The sequence below is a fragment of the Asterias amurensis genome, chromosome 18 (genome assembly GCF_032118995.1).
Source record: "Asterias amurensis chromosome 18, ASM3211899v1".
In the NCBI taxonomy this organism is placed as follows: Eukaryota; Metazoa; Echinodermata; class Asteroidea; order Forcipulatida; family Asteriidae; genus Asterias; species Asterias amurensis.
This window is the reverse complement of record NC_092665.1, coordinates 3,555,804-3,578,552: the sequence shown is the minus strand read 5'-3', so window position 1 is coordinate 3,578,552 and position 22,749 is coordinate 3,555,804. Positions and strand designations below refer to the sequence as shown.

General features: G+C 40.7%; 1 protein-coding gene across 1 annotated transcript in view; it reads left to right on the top strand.

The window, feature by feature from the left end:
- LOC139951108 (intermembrane lipid transfer protein VPS13D-like) overlaps positions 1-22,749 on the top strand; it is a 63,689-nt gene that overhangs the window by 341 nt on the left and 40,599 nt on the right. Inside the window, exons 2-27 of the mRNA XM_071949946.1 lie at positions 684-865; positions 1,241-1,318; positions 1,986-2,176; positions 3,199-3,288; positions 3,711-3,827; positions 5,003-5,128; positions 5,303-5,350; positions 6,555-6,796; positions 7,269-7,437; positions 8,291-8,392; positions 8,547-8,721; positions 9,057-9,409; positions 10,233-10,396; positions 11,421-11,646; positions 11,960-12,049; positions 12,166-12,265; positions 13,307-13,481; positions 13,959-14,181; positions 14,331-14,455; positions 14,904-15,019; positions 15,862-16,027; positions 16,417-16,586; positions 17,596-17,817; positions 18,348-18,460; positions 19,083-19,239; positions 20,220-22,165. Of these exons, the coding sequence (XP_071806047.1) occupies positions 769-865; positions 1,241-1,318; positions 1,986-2,176; positions 3,199-3,288; positions 3,711-3,827; positions 5,003-5,128; positions 5,303-5,350; positions 6,555-6,796; positions 7,269-7,437; positions 8,291-8,392; positions 8,547-8,721; positions 9,057-9,409; positions 10,233-10,396; positions 11,421-11,646; positions 11,960-12,049; positions 12,166-12,265; positions 13,307-13,481; positions 13,959-14,181; positions 14,331-14,455; positions 14,904-15,019; positions 15,862-16,027; positions 16,417-16,586; positions 17,596-17,817; positions 18,348-18,460; positions 19,083-19,239; positions 20,220-22,165 (5,781 nt within the window). The 5' untranslated portion in view covers positions 684-768. The remainder of the gene's footprint in view (positions 1-683; positions 866-1,240; positions 1,319-1,985; positions 2,177-3,198; positions 3,289-3,710; positions 3,828-5,002; positions 5,129-5,302; positions 5,351-6,554; positions 6,797-7,268; positions 7,438-8,290; positions 8,393-8,546; positions 8,722-9,056; positions 9,410-10,232; positions 10,397-11,420; positions 11,647-11,959; positions 12,050-12,165; positions 12,266-13,306; positions 13,482-13,958; positions 14,182-14,330; positions 14,456-14,903; positions 15,020-15,861; positions 16,028-16,416; positions 16,587-17,595; positions 17,818-18,347; positions 18,461-19,082; positions 19,240-20,219; positions 22,166-22,749) is intronic.

Here is a 22,749-nt window from a genome sequence, read left to right as displayed (position 1 = left end):
TAGTGTTTTTGGAATGGATAATGTGTTGACTTCCATAATACTGAGAATGCATGAATAATTCTCACTTGCCTCATGAAAATTCATGTAATTTGAAAATAAGAAATAAGACTTGGCCTTGGTTGGGAGTTTGGGTAGGATTATTAATATTATTCATAAATTTAAAACTTTAAACTTAAATAAAGCCCATATACGCATATTTTCAGTAATTTTATTTAATTTATTTAAAAATAGCTTGTTTCTAGCCTGTTGTCTTGATGTCCTATGTGACTGGTTGGCGTTGTTTTGGCTGGTGCGTTTTTTTAGGTTGCAGGTTTTTTGTTGCTTTGTATATCTAACTTAACTTATTTTGTAATTTATATAGTTTTTGATATTGATTGTGTATACTTGTATTTGGCCAGTGGGATGTCAAGTTTTTATGTTTTTCAATGTGGACAACAAACATCTTTTGCCATTTTTGCAGTGAGGCGGTATATGTTTATGAAGTGAATAGTTGCGATAGCGTAACCCTCCTCTCGACGGCCGCATGGTCGGAGGGTTACGAGATTCTCTCGTGAGTGGCAAACGGCAATCTGGTTCAACACGTACAATTTGAATTTAATGCAATTGTAATACATAATTTAATATTTTTCAAATTATGCAATGTTCCTAAACTTTGTTTGAATTTGTTGATATTGTTGATACAGGTTGCCGCTATGAGACTTGCTAATAAAGATTGGATCATTATTCAAAACATGAACTGATCAACGACAGAAGCACTGAACAAGCAACATGTTGGAAGGATTGGCAGCATGGGTATTAAATACCTATGTGGGAGAATATGTGGAGAATTTAAACACGGACCAACTGTCTATTGGATTACTCAGTGGTAAGTATTTATAATTTTGATTGAACAAAGAAAATGTGACTAGAGCAGGATTTGAACCAACCACCTCCACAGTTAAATGTGCCACCTCTACCAACTGATCTATCTAGCCGTATGTTGGTGGTCTCCCTATGTTGTCAGTATCTTTGCACAACCAAAAGTCCGACTCTGTAAAGTCTGACATGCGTGCGCGTATGCTTGGCGCGCGCGACATAGTTGTGCAGAATGGCAATGGAGAGGCTCACGTAATCTTGCTCACACGTGCGCCGTGGGCGGAGCCTAATGTATCAGTGTATTGGATCCAAGACAAGTTTTCACATTATCTATAAAATTGTGAGAAATATTTCCGTTAAACAATTTTTGGTTTGTAATTGACAGGTGCTGTGGAGCTTGAGAATCTTCCCCTGAGAAAAGACGCTCTGAAGAATCTCGATCTACCAATAGAAGTCAAGGCTGGTAAAAAAAAGCTTCCTTAAAAGAATTGATTAAGATTAACTGTTTCCCGTCACTCCTGCTGAGATTCTTGATTAGAAATGATAGTAAATGGTCACATAGTAGGAGAGTTGACTTTCTGGTCACCCTATTCGGATGAGCAAAAGTGTTTCAGACTGTAGGAGGGTTGACTGTGTATAGACCTTAGATGCATATGGCGTCATTTCAGTAGGGCACCCTCACATAGAGGTCAAAAGGATGTTGGTCATTGGCCAATCCTGTGCGCCGCACGTACAAATCTGTGCGTTTGGATTGTTTTGTCACTGTTTTACCTCTAAGATGGTGGCTGGATGATGTCTATGCTTAAAGGTCTATTGTGTAGATGCAGTCACCAGATGATATCACACTGCAGGTTGGCATAGTTATAAATATATCTTTAAATCCTAGATTGGATGATGATATTGAATGGTCAGACAGTAGGAGGGTTGACTGTAGATGAATTCAACACATTATACCATATTGTGGGCATTCAAAACAACAGTGGATGGTATTGAAACCATCTGAAAAATCTAGATCTGTTTCGAAGTCCGTTTCAAAATTTGAGACTTGCACTGGGAACTTTAGGTCGTGCCTCTGTGCAACTTTAAAAATTCTGCTGATTTAATCTTTGATTTTTGATTTTTCAACCCAGGATTTATCGGCAAGATCGTTTTGCAAATCCCTGTCCGTCACATTAAGAGCGAGCCATGCGTGATCTCCATTGATAGCCTGTATCTTGTGGCCGGCCCAGCGGTCAAAGCGTCATATGATGAAGAGAAGGAAAACCAGGCTAAGCAGCAGAGCACGAAACAACAACTTGAAGCTCTAGAGTCACAGTGGAAAGTAAGTCCCCAAAAAGTTGTTTACAAAGTGTTGTCTAAAAGGCACTGGGCACCTTTAGTAATTCTCACTTGGTGTATCTCAACATGTGCACAAAATATCAAACTTGTGAACATATGAACTAAATTGGTCATCGAAGTTGCGAGAGAATAATGGAAGAAAAAACACCCTTGTCACATGAAGTTGTGTGCTTTCAGATGCTTGACTTCGAGACCTCACGCATTCAAATTTTTTACTGAGAAATAGCTTGTTTCTCAAAAACTATGTTACTTCAGAGGGCTATCAACAGCTCTCCATTGCTTGCTACCGAGTAAGTTTTTAAGCCACCAATTATTTTGAGTATTTACCAATGGTGTCCAGTGCCTTGAAGAGGCAATTTACAGGCAACTAGCTCTAGGCAATCTCTAATTAGCACATTCAACCTTGCCTGGTGCATGTTTCCCTCCATCCTACAACCTAGATTGTTTTAAAGACAGTGGACACTATTGGTAATTGTCAAAGACTAGCCTTCACAGTTGGTGTATCTCAACATATGCATAAAATAACAAACCTGTGAAAATTTGAGCTCAATTGGTCATCGAAGTTGCGAGATAATAATGAAAGAAAAATAACCCTTGTCACACGAAGTTGTGTGCGTTTAGATGGTTGATTTCGAAACCTCAAGTTCTAAATCTGAGGTCTCGAAATCAAATTCGTGGAAAATTATTTATTTCTCGAAAACTATGGCACTTCAGAGGGAGCTGTTTCTCACAATGTTTTATACTATCATTACCAAGTAAGGTTTTATGCCAATAATTATTTTGAGTAATTACCAATAGTGACCAGTGCCTTTAAGAGGAATATCGATCCCTACCTTCAGCTACCCATAGTCATTTTCACATTTAATATTTTGTTTTTTTGTAGCCCCTTACCGTGAGTGACTTTTAGAATAAAAAACATGAATTTGAAGATCTTACAGAATTCACAGGTATATATGTATTTACCTAGTAAACAAATTCAGTAAATGTCCTGTTTGTTTCTTCCAGGCTAAATTTGAGAAAGCTGCACCGGAGAGCGGTTCATCTTGGTACGCTTACTCCACGTCTCTGTTTTATAACGTCTTGGAGAATATTCAGGTAAGTTGTCGCTATTAGAATCCTGGCTTAAAAAGTACAACCAAAAGCACCAATTGGTAAAAGTCAGGCCTTGAACTTTGCTGTTGAAGGGGCATAGCAATATCCTTCGGGTAAGGGGCAGCTCTGTGAGGGAAATTTTACAGAAACCTTGCACAGGGCACCACAGTGAAAGCAGAGGGCACCACGGCAATTGCTGTGAGTGCTATGGGTTATTAAAAATATATAAAAAAATAACCAACTCATTATTTGTTGTCAACTTGAGTTTCCATTCAACATGTTGACACATTTTTGGGTGGTGCTGGCCCTTAGGGCTAGATTTCTCTGGAGGTCACAGGTTCAAATCCCGCTCCACCCCTTGAATGGATTTATAAGTCAGACAGTTTCCCATGTGATTTATACTTGTATTTTTCAATTCGTAACAGTTGAAGGTCAGAGATGTACATATCCGATATGAGGACACCACGACCATCCCCAACGAAACCTTCGCATTTGGAATCACAATCAAGAGTCTCTCAGCGCAGAGTACCGATGAAAGCTGGGTCCGTATTTCCGTAATCTTCTTTTAACCCTCCTACTATTGGTACCACTTTCCAACCATGTGAAACCCCTTTAACTGTATGGGCTGTGTTATGACGGCACAACTGTGCACAACTAACAGTTCATATGTGTACTGTGTTGATGATTTCACCACATGATTTCATAGTGCAGGCTGGCACAGTGTGTCTATCAGTCAAAACCACACTGGGTGATATTGAATGGTCAGATAGTAGGAGGGTTGACTGTGTTATGTTTAGATGCATTCACCACATGATTCCATAATGCAGGCTGGCACAGTGTGCTATCAGTCAGAACCACACTTGGTGATTTTGAGTGAACATACAGTAGGAGGGTTGACTGTGTTCTATACCGATGCATTCACCACATGTTATTACACTGCAAGCAGCCATGTGTCGTTCAAAACCACAGTGGATTAAATATTGCATGGTCAGACAGTGGGAGGGTTCACTTTGAACTATTATTATGCATTCACCACATGATATTACACTGCAAGCAGCCATGTGTCATTCAAAACCACAGTGGATTAAATATTGCATGGTCAGACAGTGGGAGGGTTCACTTTGAACTATTATTATGCATTCACCACATGATATTGCCGATTTGTATATTTTGTATATATTTGTATATTTCAACCATAGTGAATGTGAATGTTTTGAATGGTCAGACAGTAGGAGGGTTGACTGTGATAATATTTACCAATTTTGAGTGTGTTTTCTTTAAAGCCATTGGACACTTTCGGTTAACAGTATTGTCCAAGGCCCACACTTCGTGTATCACAACTTCTATATAAAGTAACAAACCTGTGAAAATTTAGGCTCAATCGGTCATCGGAGTCGGGAGAAAATAACGAGAAAACCCAACCTTGTTTCCGCACATTTCGCCGTGTCATGACATGTGTTTAAAATAAATCCGTAATTCTCATCGAGAATTGATATTGTTTTAATGTTTTCTCAAAAAAAAGAAAAGCATTTCATGGAGTAATATTTCAAGAGAAGTCTTTCACCATTACCTTCTGTAAACCCTGTAAGTTATTTGTAAATCTGTGAACTTTCAAAAAAAATTCTGTACCAAAGTTTCCAATGGCTTTAATGGACTAGAATCTACTGTTATGTTCACTTTACTTACTTCAATTGTTACCAACCTTTATTTTTAACAGCAAGCTAAGATTGTCCAGGGTGAAAAAGGAGCAACGAAATTCAAACTTCTTCAACTGGAGAACTTTGCCATGTACTGGGACACCAATATACAGCTTTATGGTGACATGAACATTAAAGATCTGAAGGTAAGTTAGAAATGGACCAGCTTTTGATTTTTAAGTTGGATGTTGTCATCAAAATATTCTAAATTAAATAAAGTTGTGTCATAAAAAAATATGCATATATTGAGAAGCACAGCTGTAATGATATGACTTTTGTACTATCTGTATAGGTTAATTGTGTACCTTTTTTTCATTCAGGATGCTCTACAGAAGAGAGAATTTTCGGCTGACACAACCACAACAAAGGTAAATAAAACCAATTTGCAACCAACCTCAACCTTTTACCTCAGTAAAATAAGCTGCAATATTCTGTTGTATCCTAGCACTAAAGAGTGCTGTTTGAAACATTTGCAGACATGACAAAATGGATTTCCAAGATACTTAAAAAATGATTTGCTGGACTGAAAGTAAACACTGTTCAAGTATCTAGTGAAATCTTTTCACCAGTTGTTATTTTATTTCATAGAAAAATAAAATTTTATATATCGTTTGAAGCGATGGTAGGCCAACAATTGTTTGAACGTGTTAGTTTTTATACAACAATTTTTGTCTGACAGCTGAAAATTTCACCTTTTGATCTTGTTTTTCACAGCAGTCACTGATGCACAAGTGTAAACTGGTCAGCGTAACAATATTTCGTATTATAACACCCCTTGCAAGTATTCTGCCTGCTCATTGGTTTAGAGCGCGTCACATGACATGTCTTAGTTTTGCTAGACGACGGCCGTGTGATAGTGCGTCGGTTTGCCATGCGCTAGTCCGAAGACTAGCACACGGCGCCGTGCGCTAGTCCGACAGACTAGCACACGGCGTGCAGTACCTGGACGTCCGTTGCGTGTACGAGGATGCTAAATTAATAGTCTGTAACCATTTCGGATTGCACGACACTACATGCAACACAGTAAGTAAAAGTGTTTGTAATCTGTATTTCGCGTCGCCCGTGGATTGTAGCATTCAGGTCTGTAACTTAATAATAATAGTACAGTATTTAGAAATGTTTGGGGTGTTATAAAACAAATATTGACTGCTTTTACTCGTGCAATGGTTAAAAACTATGACTCCCTCGGTGATCCCCGGAGCGTTCTGTTTTCCCTCGGCTTCGCCTCGGGAAAATAGAACGCTCCGGGGATCACCTCGGGAGTCATAGTTTTAACCATAGCACTCGAAGCAGTCAATATTTGTATATTAAATCTACCCCATACTAAAGCTACTTTAGCTCCACCACCACAACTAGCTTAGTATTCTCCTGAAGACGAGTAGAGTATACTGTTCGAAACGTGGAGACCAAACCGGCTCTTTTTAGAGCCACTACTCCCAAAACAGAGATTTACACATGGTTGTACCCGCAAGTTTAGTATTTATTTATAGTTTCTTCCTATAAATCATTCCCACAAACTTACATTTTCACAAAAAAATACAAATTTTACCAATTATCTTATTATCTTTACAGCAACACGACTATCTCGTCGAGCCAGTAAGCGCGGAAGCCAAGCTCAGACGCAACGGGAGTCCCTTACCGCTAAGATCTCGTAGTACGCCCCGTTTCATCTGCGACGTTAACCTGCAGAAGATACCTCTGTCCCTATCGGAGGAGCAGTACCATGGGACGATCGCTCTGGCTCGGGAGTTTGAACGAAGCGGGAGAGCTCGGTTGTATCGACAGTGGAAGCCGGCAGTACCTATACAGGGGCAGTAAGTATCATGAGAGAATTAACATCAATTAACTTAATATATCAAATTTCAATTCAATTAAAATTAACATTTGTTTCATATTTCTATTTCGAAATAAAACAAATACATGCAAAAGATTGTATAAATAAGAATAAATCTTAAGTATGGTAATAACTCAATATATCAAGTTTCAATTCTATTCAAATTGCCAATATATTACTTACTTCTCTAGTCAAAAAATATATATAAACAAAATCTAACAAAGTGAGAAGAACTGTTTTAGGGTAGTAGCTTTGCTCAGTAACTAGTTTACAACTTCCAATACCTGGGGGCTAATATCTTGTATCCATCCTCAAACTAGGTTTTGTTTAAAAAAAAATGCATATTTTTACAAGTTTTATTTTAATTTTAGATTTGATGTGATGGTAAATAATGAAATGCCGAAATTTGATTATATTATTAATAATTACTGGTGCATTTATTTTACTTCCAGTTGCAGTGAATGGTGGAACTTTGCAATAACATCCACACTACACGGTATACGAGAAAGGAATAAACGAAGATCACCTCAATTTATCTCACAACGAATTCAAAAGAATCAACGATACATCAGAGCATACACTACAATTCTTGAAGGATCGACGCCAGACTCCGAATCGAAGGTATGTTACTATTGCCCAGGAGGTAGGGTGCAAGACTTAAAGTCATATCAGAGTGGATTTGAGGCCCTGTCCGAAATGGCGACTTCGGCTACAGCTACGGCTTGATCAGCGCGTCTGCCAGTGTTGAAGAATAGGCAGACGCACTGATCTAGCCATAACTGTAGCCGAAGTCGTCATTTCATACACATTCTGATTCACCTATGACTGTGGCTGACAGCTACTGTAGTAATGTTGAACTTTATGAAGATACTTTGAGTTAGCCAGAGCCAGTAGCTGTGGCTTCTGGCTTCAGTAGCTGTGTGCACAGTGAGGTAGCCATAGATACATCTATCAACTCAAATATAGCTAAATTTGCAACTTGGATTGAAAGAAAATGGCTTTGCGTCTCCAGATTGACATCAGCTGGTGTCAGTTTTGTGCTCACAAAATTGGAGACTTTAGAATGTCAGGTGGCAGCAGACTTGTAATCAGGTGAGGTTTGTGGTAGCATCATGTCTAAATCTCTTTGGAGTAGTGTTGGTTCAACGCAGAGTCCGCTTTGCAGGTCACTGCTTTCGTGCCAAAGACCAGGTCATACCGGACGTGTTATATTGGAGACTGCCATGCCCTAATGGAGGACCTTGACCACTTATCTACATCGACGTGATCGGTAGAGATACGGAGGCTGAAATCGTGGACCTTCCAAACATGATGAGGGATAAACACCTCTGGCGTGACGTTGTGCATGGAATCTCAGTTGCCACCGCTACATGATGATGATGAGTGTTGGTTCTGAAAAGAATCGGTGTCTGACAACTCAACGTCAGTATGCTCTAATCGTCTTTTTTGTTTTGTTTTTCTCTTGTTAATTCAGGCTTGTATGGACGAGATGGAGAAAGATCTCGAGTTCGACGAGCTGAGACTTCTCAGGGAACTTACGTTCAGACAACTTGAGAAAAGAATCTCAGCTGGTGAGGTGAGTAGAATCTTTCGATAAATTACAGATCAATCTATAAAAAAAGGAAGCTTTAAAAATCACCATCTTTGTGGGGATTTTGAAAACTTTCTTCAAGTTTGTCTTTTCAGCAAATTTGAAGTTGCTGTTACTTTTGGTGTTGTTACTCCCACAGGTGATCTTCAAGAAGCCAGAGCAGGACCCTTCCCAGCAAGAAGGCTTGATGCAGCGATGGGTTTGGGGATGGGGAGGGTGGTACTCTGGTGGAACAGCCGGGACTGACCAATCAGATGGGAGCGCTTCGACTGGAACGGGAACGGCCACAAGATCTGTGTCACCACCTCCGATAGGTACAAATCTTTTCAGACACCCCCATGCAAAGAAAAATAATCCAAAACACAAGCACAAATTCCATGCTATTCACAAACCCCCAAAATACTCCTGACAATAGCGCAGGATTCCCTAACCGAAAGCGCCGATTCTGTGCTTACGTTAAACAGAGCCATGAAATTGGGCCCTGATGGTAAAACACAACACATGATAACAGGTATCTTAGTTAACACTTACATGTAGTTACCTGGTCATGTGTGTTGTGTTGTCATTTACCCTTCAAGAAAGACTGCTACGGTTGGAATGTAACACCTTTAACTATTGTTTTGTCCGATCAATTTTGCCCCATGTTTAGATGAACAAGAGCTGATGGACGTCATCGGTGACCCCATGGCCGACAGCACCCTCCTCAAACGAGACCAAGTCTTCGCCCTCCTCAATTTCAACCTCAAAGGCGGGTCCTTTAAGCTCTGCAGTAGCTCCAATAGCCCCACCCACATCACTCCATCCCCGTCTCCGCCCAAAAGGTCGGCCGATAACGGCGCCGCGATCATTGAGCTGGAATTCGCCGGAGTGAAGATGAGTTTGGAGTCACGACTACGGACAAGCTCGATGCTGTTCAAGGCTAAGCTGGGGTCATTGTACGTCCGTGATGTCATGACTAAGGGCTCGCTGTTTCCTGTGCTTGTATCGCCACAACAGAAACGGGTAAATAATAAACATATTTACGTCAGTATTTCTTTGTTAAAATCAAGAAGTCCTCAAAAGTTAAATCACTGTTGCCCCTTGTACTGCGGAAACTTATGATGTAACACCGATTTGAATTATATGACATTTTGGCAGGTAAAATTTTTCTGATTAAGCAAGACCTTGTAGCGACGTAAGATCACCAGGTTTTTTATTAGGATGTAGGCATGGGTAACATCCACTTGTAGCCTGGCTGTTAGAGCAGAATGCACCATCTTTCAACTTTTTATGAAGCAATTACTGTGAAGTGCCTTGCTCAAGGGCACAATAATAACAATAATGGACACTTAATAAAGCGCCGGTATTCGCCGCAAGCGGCGCTCATGGCGCTACTCTACAAAGGAACAACAAGCAATGAAAGTAGCAAACAACAAAATAAGAAAATGAACTTAACAAAAAGCTTCTCTATGAAAATAAGTTTTTAAACTGTTCTTGAATGTGTTGAGTGATTTGGAGAGTTTCACCGTGTCCGGGAGGGAGTTCCAAAGCTTTGGTGCTGCGCTCTGAAAACTTCTCTCCCCCCATACATGTTTAGTTGTTTTTTTCCTGGAGGAGTTTGTGTTTTGTAGACCGGAAGCCACGATGTTCTGGGATGTATATCTGCACAAGATCACTTAAATATGCTGGGGCATCACAAGTGTCATGACTGGGTATTGAACTCACATTCTGCTGTTAACAACACCAGAGCTTGGGTCCGGTGAACTAGACTGCTCACCCACGATATGCCTTGTGAAATAGGAATCATTTGATGAGCAGTTTCGTTGATTTTTTCTTCATATTGCAGGATGACGTGTCTAGCACCCAGTCTCGTCAACACTTTGGCATACTATCTAAGACCAGTGTCTCGTACATGGCACAGAGTGCTGCCTATCAGAGGCAATCATCCGAAGAGACGATTTTTGAGATGAGTTATGAATCAAATCCACCCAACTCAAACGCAGACTGCAGGTAACTCTTTCACAAATAATTGCCAGGGTCCAATGTCGTGAAAGCTGCTTAAACAATAGGCCCCTTGCGCCATTGGCCGTCATTGCAGAAGTCAAAAAATGGAAACATGTTAGTGGAGTGTCCCTCTCTTTTAAAGCCATTACACACTTTCGGTAAACAGTATTGTCCAAGTCCCACACTTCGTGTATCACAACTTATATATAAAATAACAAACCTGTGAAAATTTAGGCTCAATCGGTCATCGGAGTTGACCGATTGTCTTCAGTCTCCATTATGTAGTAAATATTCTGTATCTGAATTATATAGCATCCTAATGGAAACGTCACATCAACTGTTTGTAGAGAAGACAATGAGGAAATTTCAGCTTTAGACGTGGGAGGAAAACCCCTATAGAAAAAAAACCCACTCAGTAAGGCTGGGACTGAAAAACCCAATCCACATGCAAGGCTCCTGTCTGGGCTCGAACCGGGGTCCACTAAGGTGAAAGGCAGGGATAGAAACCACTGAGCAAACCTGACTGCCCGAAACAACATGACAGAGGTCCATTGACCCAAAGCTAAGCTTGCTGTTCCGAATCTCTTTAAAAGGCAGTGGACACTATTGGTAATTACTCAAAATAATTATTAGCATAAAACCTTTCTTGGTGACGAGTAATGGGGAGAGGTTGATGGTATAAAACATTGTGAGAAACGGCTCCCTCTGAAGTGGCATAGTTTCCGAGAAAGAAGTAATTTTCCACGAATTTGATTTCGAGAACTCAGATTTAGAACTTGAGGTCTCGCAATCAACCATCTAAACGCACACAACTTCGTGTGACAAGGGTGTTTTCTTCTTTCATTATTATCTCGCAACTTTGAAGACCGATTGAGCTCAAATTTTCACAGGTTTGTTATTTTATGCATATGTTGAGATACACTAACTGTGAAGGCTAGTCTTTGACAATTACCAATAGTGTCCACTGCCTTTAAACATTGCAAAGCCAGGGGAGCAAATAACTTAAGACAAAGTTTTTCTACTTTTCTAGATTGGAGATCATCACTCGCCCCTTGGACATGGTCTACAACCCGTCAGCGACGCAACGAATTTCAGACTTCTTCAACTCACCCGTGGCTAAGTCTAAAGGTCTAGCATCCCGCCCATCAGAGCTCCAGCTAACCCGACTTGCAAGGTTAAGATACGAAGAGCTGAAGAACCAGACTAAACAGGAGTTGAGGCATACACTCGATACCCTACTGGAAGGAGAGCAACAGGTATGTTCAAACTTTTTGCTTAGCACAAAAAACTTTTGCTTAGCAAAAATAGTTTACCGGGCAGAAATAACATACAGTTACCATTGTTGGGACTGGTACCTCGGTCAGAAAGTTGCTAAGCAGAATTTGATGCTTAACAGTTTTATAAAATTGGGCCCAGTCCTTTAACGATTCTTTGCATTTAAACCATTGGTGTAAGCAGTGTGCAAAAGTTAATTCTATTTGTTCATTAACTAGGTTTCTCATTTTAGTATTGTAAGTAAATCTTTATCCATATGTCGTGAAAGATAATTTTAGCAATGTTTATTTTCAGAGTCAAGTGAGTCGCTGGGACATCCATCTGGATATTTCAGCTCCTCAGATTATTATTCCAGACAGCTTCCACTCCAAGGACGCCACCCTGGTAAGATCTAATCCCATGTAATCCACAACCTCTAATCCCATGTAATCCCCATTAATCTCCCATCGTGGAAGTGTCGTGGCTGATCGGTTATTATAACTTATTTTTTGTTGTTGTAGGTCGTGTTAGATTTTGGCCATCTCCAGCTTGCCAGTGCCACAGCGAAGGGAAACTACGCTAAGGTCCAGAAAGCTCAAGACGATTCGCTGATTGATGACGGTAAAATCAAAACTCATTCAGGTCTTCCCAAATATAATAATAATGGTAGTAATAATAATGAAGTACATTCATATTTGTTTGCCATGTCTGTCTTAAAAATGATACTTCGAGTGCCAAATTATCAAATTAAGTGGAGCTTATTAAAATGATTTTATGAGACGAAGCAACCATAACACAACACCTTGAAAATAACACATTAAGCTTGGGCGATATCACGATATTATCGAATATTGCGATATTAATTTGGAAACGATTTCGATATCGGATGGATTTGGTTTTAATCGAAATATCGATATATCGCGATAATCGCGATAATCGCGATATATCGCGATATCGATTAAATATCGCGATGTATTTGCTAGCTGAGACATCTTGCACCCCATAGGTTTGGAGTAAAACCAGAAGAATAGGTCATTAGAACACCTCTATTATGCTATGACTGTCTCTTCTACAACTTTCAGTTGGAGTTTGAAGACTGATGATGTCAAATTTAATTAATCGCGATTATATCGAATATCGCGATTTATTGTCGGCGATATATCGTGAATAAAATAAATCGATATCGCCCAAGCTTAGAACACATTGCTGCCAGACCATGCCATAAACGCCAGGGCATGTCCCCTCTTTTAACAATTACTGTACTGCTGGGCCCCAGAACACACTGAATCTTTGCCTGATGACAAATGACAAATGACAAATGACAAAAAAATTATGGTCAAGTGTCTTGCTCAAGGACACAAGTGCCATGACCAGGAACGGAACCTACACCCTGACAATCACAATTTTTCATAGAGCTGCTTAAGCAGAAAAATAGCTTAGCACAACCAATTTACACTAACCAGAATAAGGTTACCAGCCAAGGTACCAAATCAGGTGTTCAATTTTTGACTGGTATCCTGCTCAAATCTGCTAAGTAGAAATCTGTTAAGCATTTTTTTCTGCTTAAGCAGCTCTTTGAAATTGGGTCCAGAACAGAAGACTGGTCCACTCCGCCACAACATTTTAAAAGTTTCTCAAAATTACATTTTTGCTTCTATACAGGTGATTTGGATGATGACTTTCTAACCCCACTATCCACTCCGCCTAATGAACCCTCGGGGTCCGTTCACCAGACTGGTAGTACATCATCATTTGATGAGCTTCAGTCTGGTCTACAGTCTTTAGATTTCGGGACTGCAGTTACGGACGGTACAATGAGAGATCGTATGTATGACAGGTAGGTCCGACCTCTTGGGGTCAAATCAGTCCCTTCCCTCTACCCCCCTTGCAGGGATGTGATTTCTTTATTTTAACCGGAAGTCTTGTGTCTCCAAAATAAAGGGAAAAAATGGAAAAATTATTTGTTTATAATTCATAAAGTCATATAGAAAGCCCTAGATATTAGAGTAGGGCTTTAAATCCACAGATAGATGTATGCAAGCAGGCTTCGTGCTCGCAAGCTTTTACGCTCTGCGCTCATAGTTAAGGTTTTTCCTTCAATCTATCACATCCCTGACGGCTAGTTTTCTCACAGGATTATCATCCAATCAAATGACAGGAATCTACTCGGATATAATAATATTATTTATTGCAACGTTCAACGAGGCTAACTTGCATTTTTTAACCACTAAAATTATTCTTACCACATCACCCATAAACATTAATTTTTTTTATAATTAGTCTACTTTTCTCGAATAAATTTGATTTTAAACAGGTACAATCTGAACATGTCCGATCTTCAAGTTCTCGTCGGCAAGGCAACGGATAACTGGCGCTCGGCCCACACCAAGGGTTCCAGCCACATGCAAGTCATTGAGAAGTTCACAATATCAGTGAAAGTAGAACGGCGTCTGATGTTTACCACTGACCCCCAATGGCCCAGCGCTATGATATCGGGGAACCTGCCAAGCTTGGCTATACATATCAACGAACAGAAGGTAATCAATAGAGTCATGCGAGGGCGCTAGCGCTGTGTCCCAATCGCAGCATTTGTCATTGCATTTTTAGCATGTGAAGGTCCCCCCCCCCCCAAAAAAAACACCCCGAAATTTTGGAAATGAAAATATCAACATCTTTCTTTTTATAGATCCAGGCGTTGAACATCTGCCTGAAGCTCATGACGGGACCAAGCGAGGGCGCTTCGTCACCAGCCGCACCAGGAGCCCCTGTGACCTATGACCTCACTGATGTAAATCGTACACACACTACAAGGTACAGACATGTTTGTGTGACGGCCAAACCCATACACAGATACTTGAATGCGTGTATGGAGAGTCCCCCACCCACTGTGTGTTCTTGAAAATTGAACAATTTTTGAATGTTTTAACATGGCCCTGGACCCAATTTCATAGAGCTGCTAAAGCATAAACAAGTAGCTGAGCACAACAAAATATTGCTTACCATACTAACGTTACCAGCAAAACTACCATGTCACGTGTACAATTTGTGACTGGTATCCTGCTCATTTCTGCTAAGCAGAAAACCGTTGAGCAATATTTTTGCTTAATCAGTTTTAAGAAATTTAGCATTGGTGTTAAGTGGTTAATTTAGGTTTTATTGATATAATGTACAGTTTGTGACTAGCTCAAAGCAGCTCTATGAAACTAGGGCCTGGTGTTAAGTGGTTAATACAATGTATAAGCTTTTGTTGGTCTCCTAGTTTATCTGAGATGGAGGCCACATTCACACAACGAACCCAAGCTCTTCTTGAAGAATCCAAACTACTGGAGATGCAATTCTCGGTGGATCAGTTGTCACTCAGTGTGGAGAGTAGAGGTAAGTATTATTCTTTAGATGGCAGATTAAAGGCAGTGGACACTATTGGTAATTGTCAAAGACTAGTCTTCACAGTTAGTGTATCTCAACATATGCATAAAAATAACAAACCTGTGAAAATTTGAGCTCAATTGGTCGTCGAACTTGCAAGATAATAATGAAAGAAAAAACACCCTTGTCACACGAAGTTGTGTGCGCTTAGATGGTTGATTTCGAGAGCTCAAGTTCTAAACTTGAGGTCTTGAAATCAAATTCGTGGAAAATTACTTCTTTCTCGAAAACTATGGCACTTCAGAGGGAGCCGTTTTTTATACCATCAACCTCTCCCCATTACTCGTTACCAAGGAAGGTTTTGTGCTTATAATTATTTTGAGTAATTACCAATAGTGTCCACTGCCTTTAAGAAATTTGTTTCAAACTATTTCTCTGAAATGTTATTTTAGTCCTTTCTTTCAATGCTAAATTTAAACCCCTGTCTGATTTTGATGAAATTTTTCAGGAAGGGAGCAGTCAATATATAATAAACAAAATAACACTTCAGGTGAAGTTTGCGGAAGCACCATGTGTTAATCTCGTTTGAGTAGCACTGGTTCTCAAAAAGAACAGTGGTTTCAGAACCAACGCTACCCAAAAGAGATCTACACATTTTGCTACGGCAAACCTCACCAAATACTCCCACCATGCGATGTTTCATTGAAATTTACACAAACATTTTTTTTTTTTTTTAAATAAATATCACTGTTGCCTGGCTGTTCTTGTTTGCCTAAAATGATAATTCTGACAAATGGCTCATTTAGCTTGTCACATATAAATGATTCATTATTTTTTAAATTTGATTTCAGGTCGTTGTATCGCAGAATGCCAGGTTTACGGCGTCAAGGCAAATCTTGGTAAGCAACCGTACAACACGTCAATCTCTCTCACTGTTCATGGACTCTTACTCATTGACGCACTCCAGCAGTTTGGACCTGAGTTTGAGCTACTCTTAGCATCACATCGTGACCTCAGGTAAGCCACCCCTACTAGAATTAATGGACTCTTCCAGTAAGCTATCATGTACCAACCCTACTGGAATGAATGGATTCTCCCGGTAAACTATCGTGTACCATTCCAAATGGAATGAATGGACTGGAATTAATGGACTGTTCCGGTAAACTTTCATGTACCAACCCTACTAGAAATAATGGACTCTTCTGGTATACTGTCATAACCCACCCCTAATACAATGAATGGACTCTTCCTGTAAGCTTCCATGTACCATCCCTACTGTAATGAATGGACTCTTCCATTACCAATGATGAACCATCCCTATAAGGTAAGTTTCTTGAAAGTTATGAATTTACAGAAAACTGAAAGTCTACAATTATTTGTGGTAAATTTTGTCTACTTGTTTGTAGTTTACATTTACCAAGTGGCAGTATAGTGGACAGTGAACGCACCACACCAAGGTCTCTCCAATCACCCACCTCTCCTCAGAGTCCTGCCTCCCCTGCAGAGAGAATGATGGATTCTTCCAGTCCGTCAGTACTTGCATCTGCCTTGTCAGCTATTGGAGGTTCCATTTCAGGTAAAGGGGTGTTCCATTAAAAATCAGGGGAAACTAAATTGTTATTTTTGGGTTGAACAAAGAATTGACTAGAGTGGGATTCGAACCAACGACCTCCGGATTAACGTGCCGGCGCTCTACCAACTGAGCTATCTAGTCCCTATTTTGTCAATAACTTTGTTCGGGGGTGCCCTTGTGGTTTATATTGACATTTTGTTTTACACTTAGTTACCTGTGAATGTTTGTTGTGTTGTCATTTAGCCTTCGAGAAAGACTCTGCTAGGGTCGAAAAGTCAGCCCATTAACTATTTTGTACAAACATATAGAATGACATTTGAAAATTTGAGTTGAAAGGCCATAATGATTTTTTCCCCTGATAAAACATCAAATGTTCAACATTCAATGAGGTTTGTCATCGTGATCACGGCAGGCCTGTAGCAGTACATGGAATTGAGAACTCTCAGTCAGTTATTGCAAAGGCACATGCTCTATACATGATAGGGAATGAGGGTTTGCCCGATTAGTAATCGGGTGAGAATTCATAATTCCTTGTACAGCCATGGGCCTTTTTTCATTCATTATTTTTTCTGGTTGTGAAGTCAAGGACTCTGAGAAAAATCGAACTTAATCACTATATTAGCCAAGAACCCAATGGAATTGAAGACAAGGAAGGAAGTTTCAATTTTAGGCTTAGGTATAAAATATTTCATTCATTAATTCTGGTTGTGAAGCCAATGACTCTCAGATAAGCAAACTTAATCACCATACTAACTAAGAACCCACATTGAGAGAATAGAAGGAAGGAAGTTTCAGTTTTAGAGGTGGGAGGAAAACCTCAGAGAATTACTCCAGGGAAAACCAACGCAGTCAGGTAGGGACTGAAAACCTAATCCACATAGTGCCCCTGGTGGGATTTTGAATCAAGGTCCCAGAGGTGGAAAGCAAGGCAAGATACCATTACACCAACCTGACCTATTTGATCATAAAGACACCGCCCCTTAAAGAAATCATTTTTTATTTTTTATTTTAGGGACTTCAATTGGTAAGACCTCAGGTAGCTCCAAGCTTCAGGAGCAGCTAGTGGCAGACAGTAAGAGACACACCGAGACAGACACGGTGGGGGATGAGGTGACAGAAGCCCTCATAACGGTACAGGTTGAACTCATTAGTCCCGACTGTCCGTCAAACTCTAATAGCAGTCGAGAAGCTCTTCAGATTGCGTCCGTACAGTTCAACAACTTGGATGTTATAGGTATACTTACTTCTATAAAAAAAACTCCCCATGCCTCCCTAACCCTCCCCAGCACTCATAAGTGTGTAAACACCAGGGCCCATTTTCATAAAGCCTGTATCAAAAAAAAAAACTTGCTTAGCACAACAACATCTTGCTTGGCAAAAATAGTTGATCATTGCTACCACTGGTATCCCACTAATTTCTTGCTTAGTAAATAAGTTTGCTAGGCAGAATTTTTCTGCTGAACAGCTTCATGAAATTTGGCCTTGCAATCGAGAATCGAGGACATCCTAAGAGTGCTTTTGTCCATCTTTTGTTTGTACTTGAAAGTTTTGCTGAGCAGAAACAGAATACCAGTGGAAATACTGAGTGGTATATATGGCTCATGGCTGGTGCCCTGCTATTGTCAGCTAAGCATGTAACAAGCTTCATGAAATTGGACCTTCTTTTTTTGATGGGGTTCGCCAACAATATTCCATTTCTCTTTCGTCTTTTGGACATTTGAAATGAGATGTCTAATTTTTGGAATATCTCACATTTTCTTGAAGCGAACCAAGAAACTATCGTTGAGCTTCTCTCATTCTTCCATCGAGCCTTCCCTGAAGATACTAAGGAACCGACATTGCAAACAACGATGCAAGGAGACATCTCTACATTTGAGGTAACTTCCCCCCCATTATGCACTGCAAAAATGGCTTCTCCTATGCAAACTCTAGGTGGCGCTCTTTAATATGAATCTCCTAGATTGATTGTCATTGACAATGGCTGTGGCTATTGGCTTATTATGGCTAGCGATAGCTACAACCAAAACTCTAATATGGATATGACATTTGACATCTGCTTCTGGCTACAGCTTATGGCTTTAGCATACATTATATAGTTCAATTGAGAAAAAAATTATCACACATCTTAATTCTTTATACCTAATGCAATTCTCACATAATATATCTGCACTGACCTGGGGCCCAATTTGGTGCCTACTGCACCTGTTTCCATTTCATAGCGCTGCTAACCGTAAGCACACAAAAAGGCATGCTAACCTTTCCACTGTATGGAAATAATTTGCGAAACAATGGAAATCCATTGACAGCGTGCAAGTCACTGCCCAATTTTTTTGCTAACTCGTGAAATATGTTGTGCTTAATTCAAAATTTTTTGCTACAGTTAGCTTGAAAATTTGCCTACCAGTAAGCAGCTCTATGAAATTGGGCACGGTTCCCGGTCAATACTGAAAAACAATTTAAGTGTCTCCATAAAAATATCTTTTTCGTTTTGATTTACAGCTTGAGAGCATATCCAGCACCAAGACGGAAGTCACTGCAGACTTTCATCGTCTCAATGTGGTCTTAGTGCGGGGTGAGACAGACCAACACAAGCACGTGATTGGACGAAAGGTTGCCACGGCGACGGTCACTGCAGCTCATGTTTGGGCGACATTAGGTAAGAGAGTGATTTTATCTGGTCACCATCTCTTCTTGATTTGAAGTAACCTGCCAGTTGATTTTTCAAAGTTATCAATTTTTAAACATACCCATACCCAAAGTTTCATCCCTGTTTGTTTTTGTTTGATTCCCTGTCTCCTCACATGGTCTGAAAATTCAGTTTATCAAAGAAACCAGTCTGTATACCCAAATTTTGTACTTGGAAAGTTTTAATTTTCATCAGAGAGTGGGTTTGGTTCCCCGATTCATGACACATTTGTGCTTGAGCATGACACTTCGTCCTATAATTGCTTCTCACCACCCAGGAGTAAATAGGTACCAGTGAGGGTGATGATTGTGGATTTGAGTAATAAGCAACATGGTGCTGCATACTCCTAAGGAGTTAAGATGACCAGGGGCCGATTTCACAAAGAGCTAAGATTGATCGTGACTGCAAAACCAATCATAGTTGCTTGGTAAAGTGTGATGTCACAATGCAAATCACTATATGTATATACGTATATCTTTTTAGGTGTGTTTTTCTGTGTATGTCTTTGCTTGTTTGCCTTTTTAAATTGTTTAGTGATTTGTATTATCTTCTGTGCTTTCTTTATATGCCCCCTCTTGCCTTAATGTACTTTTAGGGTTTTAGGAGACATACGCCTTTTGGCGACAGTAATTTTTTTAACTTTTATGCTCTCCTGGGCACCCCACTGTTGTTTTACTTTGTTTTCTTAAATATTTTTAATGTATGTATATGTGCTTGTAAATGTGATTGCCCGAATAAATATTATTATTATTATTATAATATGCGTGATACTGACAACTTGTCTTACGATGGATTTTGTTGCTTTGTAAAATCGACGTCAGGGGTAGTAATAGGGTAAGGTACTTTGAGAAACCTAGTAAGCTTGGAAAAGCAAACAAAATATACGCTATTATTTGTAGTTATTAGCAGTAAAGTTGAAGGACTTTTTTTTTTTTTTTTTTTTTTGGTAGGTGGAGATTTTCATCTGGAGGGTTCCCTCGGAGGTCTACAGCTCCTAGATGTAACTCCAGAGGGCAGCAGACATAAGAAGGTCTTCAGTGTCGGTAGAGACCCCCAAGCCACTGATGATTTATCAACCAGCACATTGGTACCCCCTATGTCATCAGAAAATGGTGATCTGTACCGCACAGCGATGGAAAGAACTTGCGTGGATGACTTTGGTTTAGAAGAATTTAAAGCTTTCTCGTTCACGTTGAAGAAAACAGAAGGTGTGTGTATGTCGCCGTTGGACTCTAGAACTCAAACACCAGGTTTTGATGTCAGGAATGTGCAAGCGAGTGACGGGTTTGACTTGACCCTTCACCTTGCGTCCCTCTGCTACACGCATGTTCCGCGTTTCCTTCACGACATCACGCTCTGTGTGGATGAATTTCAAAGCTCAGCGGCCTCGCTCGCTGATTCAATCCAAAAAGCGGCCGCCGTGGTCGCGATGGACTTTGTCCGACAGAAGTCCGACTTGGCAGCTTCAGTTGCGTCTCCGATGATGTACAGTACAAGGATTGAGACCCCAGTCCGTGGGGGTGTAGATGCTTCAGATGGCACCGTTCTGGAGGAGAAACCGCCAGCGATGGATGTCAAGTTCAACATGACGATGGAAACGCCAATCATAATCATCCCAAGGTCTGCGCTAAGCTCCGAAGTCCTCGTCGCGCACCTCGGGAAAATCTCCATCACAAACACCGCTGTGATTGGTGAGAATACGATCGGTAGTCCCGGAGAAAACCGCTCGTTCTCAGCGATCGACAACAGTGTCGTCAGGCCAGCAACGACCAAACTCTACTTAGGAATGCGAGACATCAAGGTGTCATCCTTCAACCATTTAGACTCCAAGTCGAGAGCAGGGAGCTTCGTAAGCACGGACAGCCGCGATTCGGTGAACAGCGGGCCGAACTCATACAAAGGAACTCCGATCCTACATGATACCTCATTAGAGTTAACTATTAATCAATTACCGGTGGAACCCCTAACGATGCCGAGTGACTACAGCATGGATACTCTAGGGTCAGATGAGAGTTTCTTACTACCCGAAGAGCCGTCACCGACAACTTTGGTTTCTGGGCGGGTGGTGTCTCCTTTGAAGGTGATCCTCTCGAAGCATGTCTACGAGCAGATACTCCAGACTATGGATAATCTAACGTATAAGGAGAACAAAGACGCAGAGTCTAAGAGAACTCCCAGCACGTCTGGCACCCCGACTGGAGGGCTGTTTATGTGGCAGGTTGACCCGGCCGACACTAATCAACCCACCGAATCCGAGAACAAAACAGACAAATCCGACGTGGACAATCTGGAGAATGAAACGAAAGAGTCGCACACGAAGGTCAAAGTTGACTTTCACCTTCCTGAGTTCTCGGTGGAGATGTGTGGTAACACGTGCGACGGGGACCAGGGACTGGTCAATCTAACGTTCCAGAACTTCAGCGTGGAGTTTGTGAATACGACCCCGCATACGTCGTCGATCGACGTCACGTTGCAGTCTCTAATCATGGAGGACCTCCTACAACCTCCGTTCTCAAAACACCGATACCTCATGGTGTCGACCGGCGGACCCCCCATCATGACCCCCACACCCAAAATGTTTCATTCAAGTTCTTGCCCCTCGATCAGCACCCTGATGTCCCCTATCCCAATCCGACCGGGGTCGCTACCTTCCGCCTTAGACAGCCCCCCTGTACCCAATTACTCTTCTTACCACACCCCTCGGTTCGGGCAGCCGGGGGCGAAGGGCGTACCCATTATCCCATCTACGCCACCCCCTTCTCTGAATGAAAGTCTGGAGAATATACCAGAGGGAGATGTCTCGGACGCGTCGTCAGTCGGCAAGAATACCCTCATGAGAATCAAGGTCATGTTGGTGGACAGAGAATGCCCTGAGTATACTACAAAATACAAAAGGGTAAGAATTATTTTGATTATATTTATTTTTGTAGTACCCTTACACTGATGTGTATTAGCACTGTATACTTTCTTGAGCTCTGTAAAAGAAATCACAGGCTTATTACTCGGGTGGGATTCGCTAAGTTAGCCGCTATGGTTATTTAAAGGGTTAAACCACATCAGTGAGTAAAACAATGTCATTGCAAAGCACCCATGTTTCAGGAAAATTCCAGTTTGGGTAAAATTAGTAATAATTCTCTCACCACATACGCTAACTTGCAATCTTCGCTCTACAAACCAACTTCTTTTAACTGTCCCTAAAACAACCACACCTTTGACGATCATGCATTTTCTGAAGCTGCACCCACTCTCTGGAACTCTCTTCCTGTACATATCCAAGCTACAACTTATTTTTTACCACTTATTTTTGCCAACACGATAATGTAAATCTGTAAAATTCAGTGTACTCTTTTTCTATCTAATCTAAGCTACGTAACTTGCAATCTTTTTTGTTACTCTCTCGGAATAAGTTTTGTCTGAGATAGATGGTGCTTTACAAGCTTGAACTATTATTCATCAATACCTAAGACAGTTTATCCATTC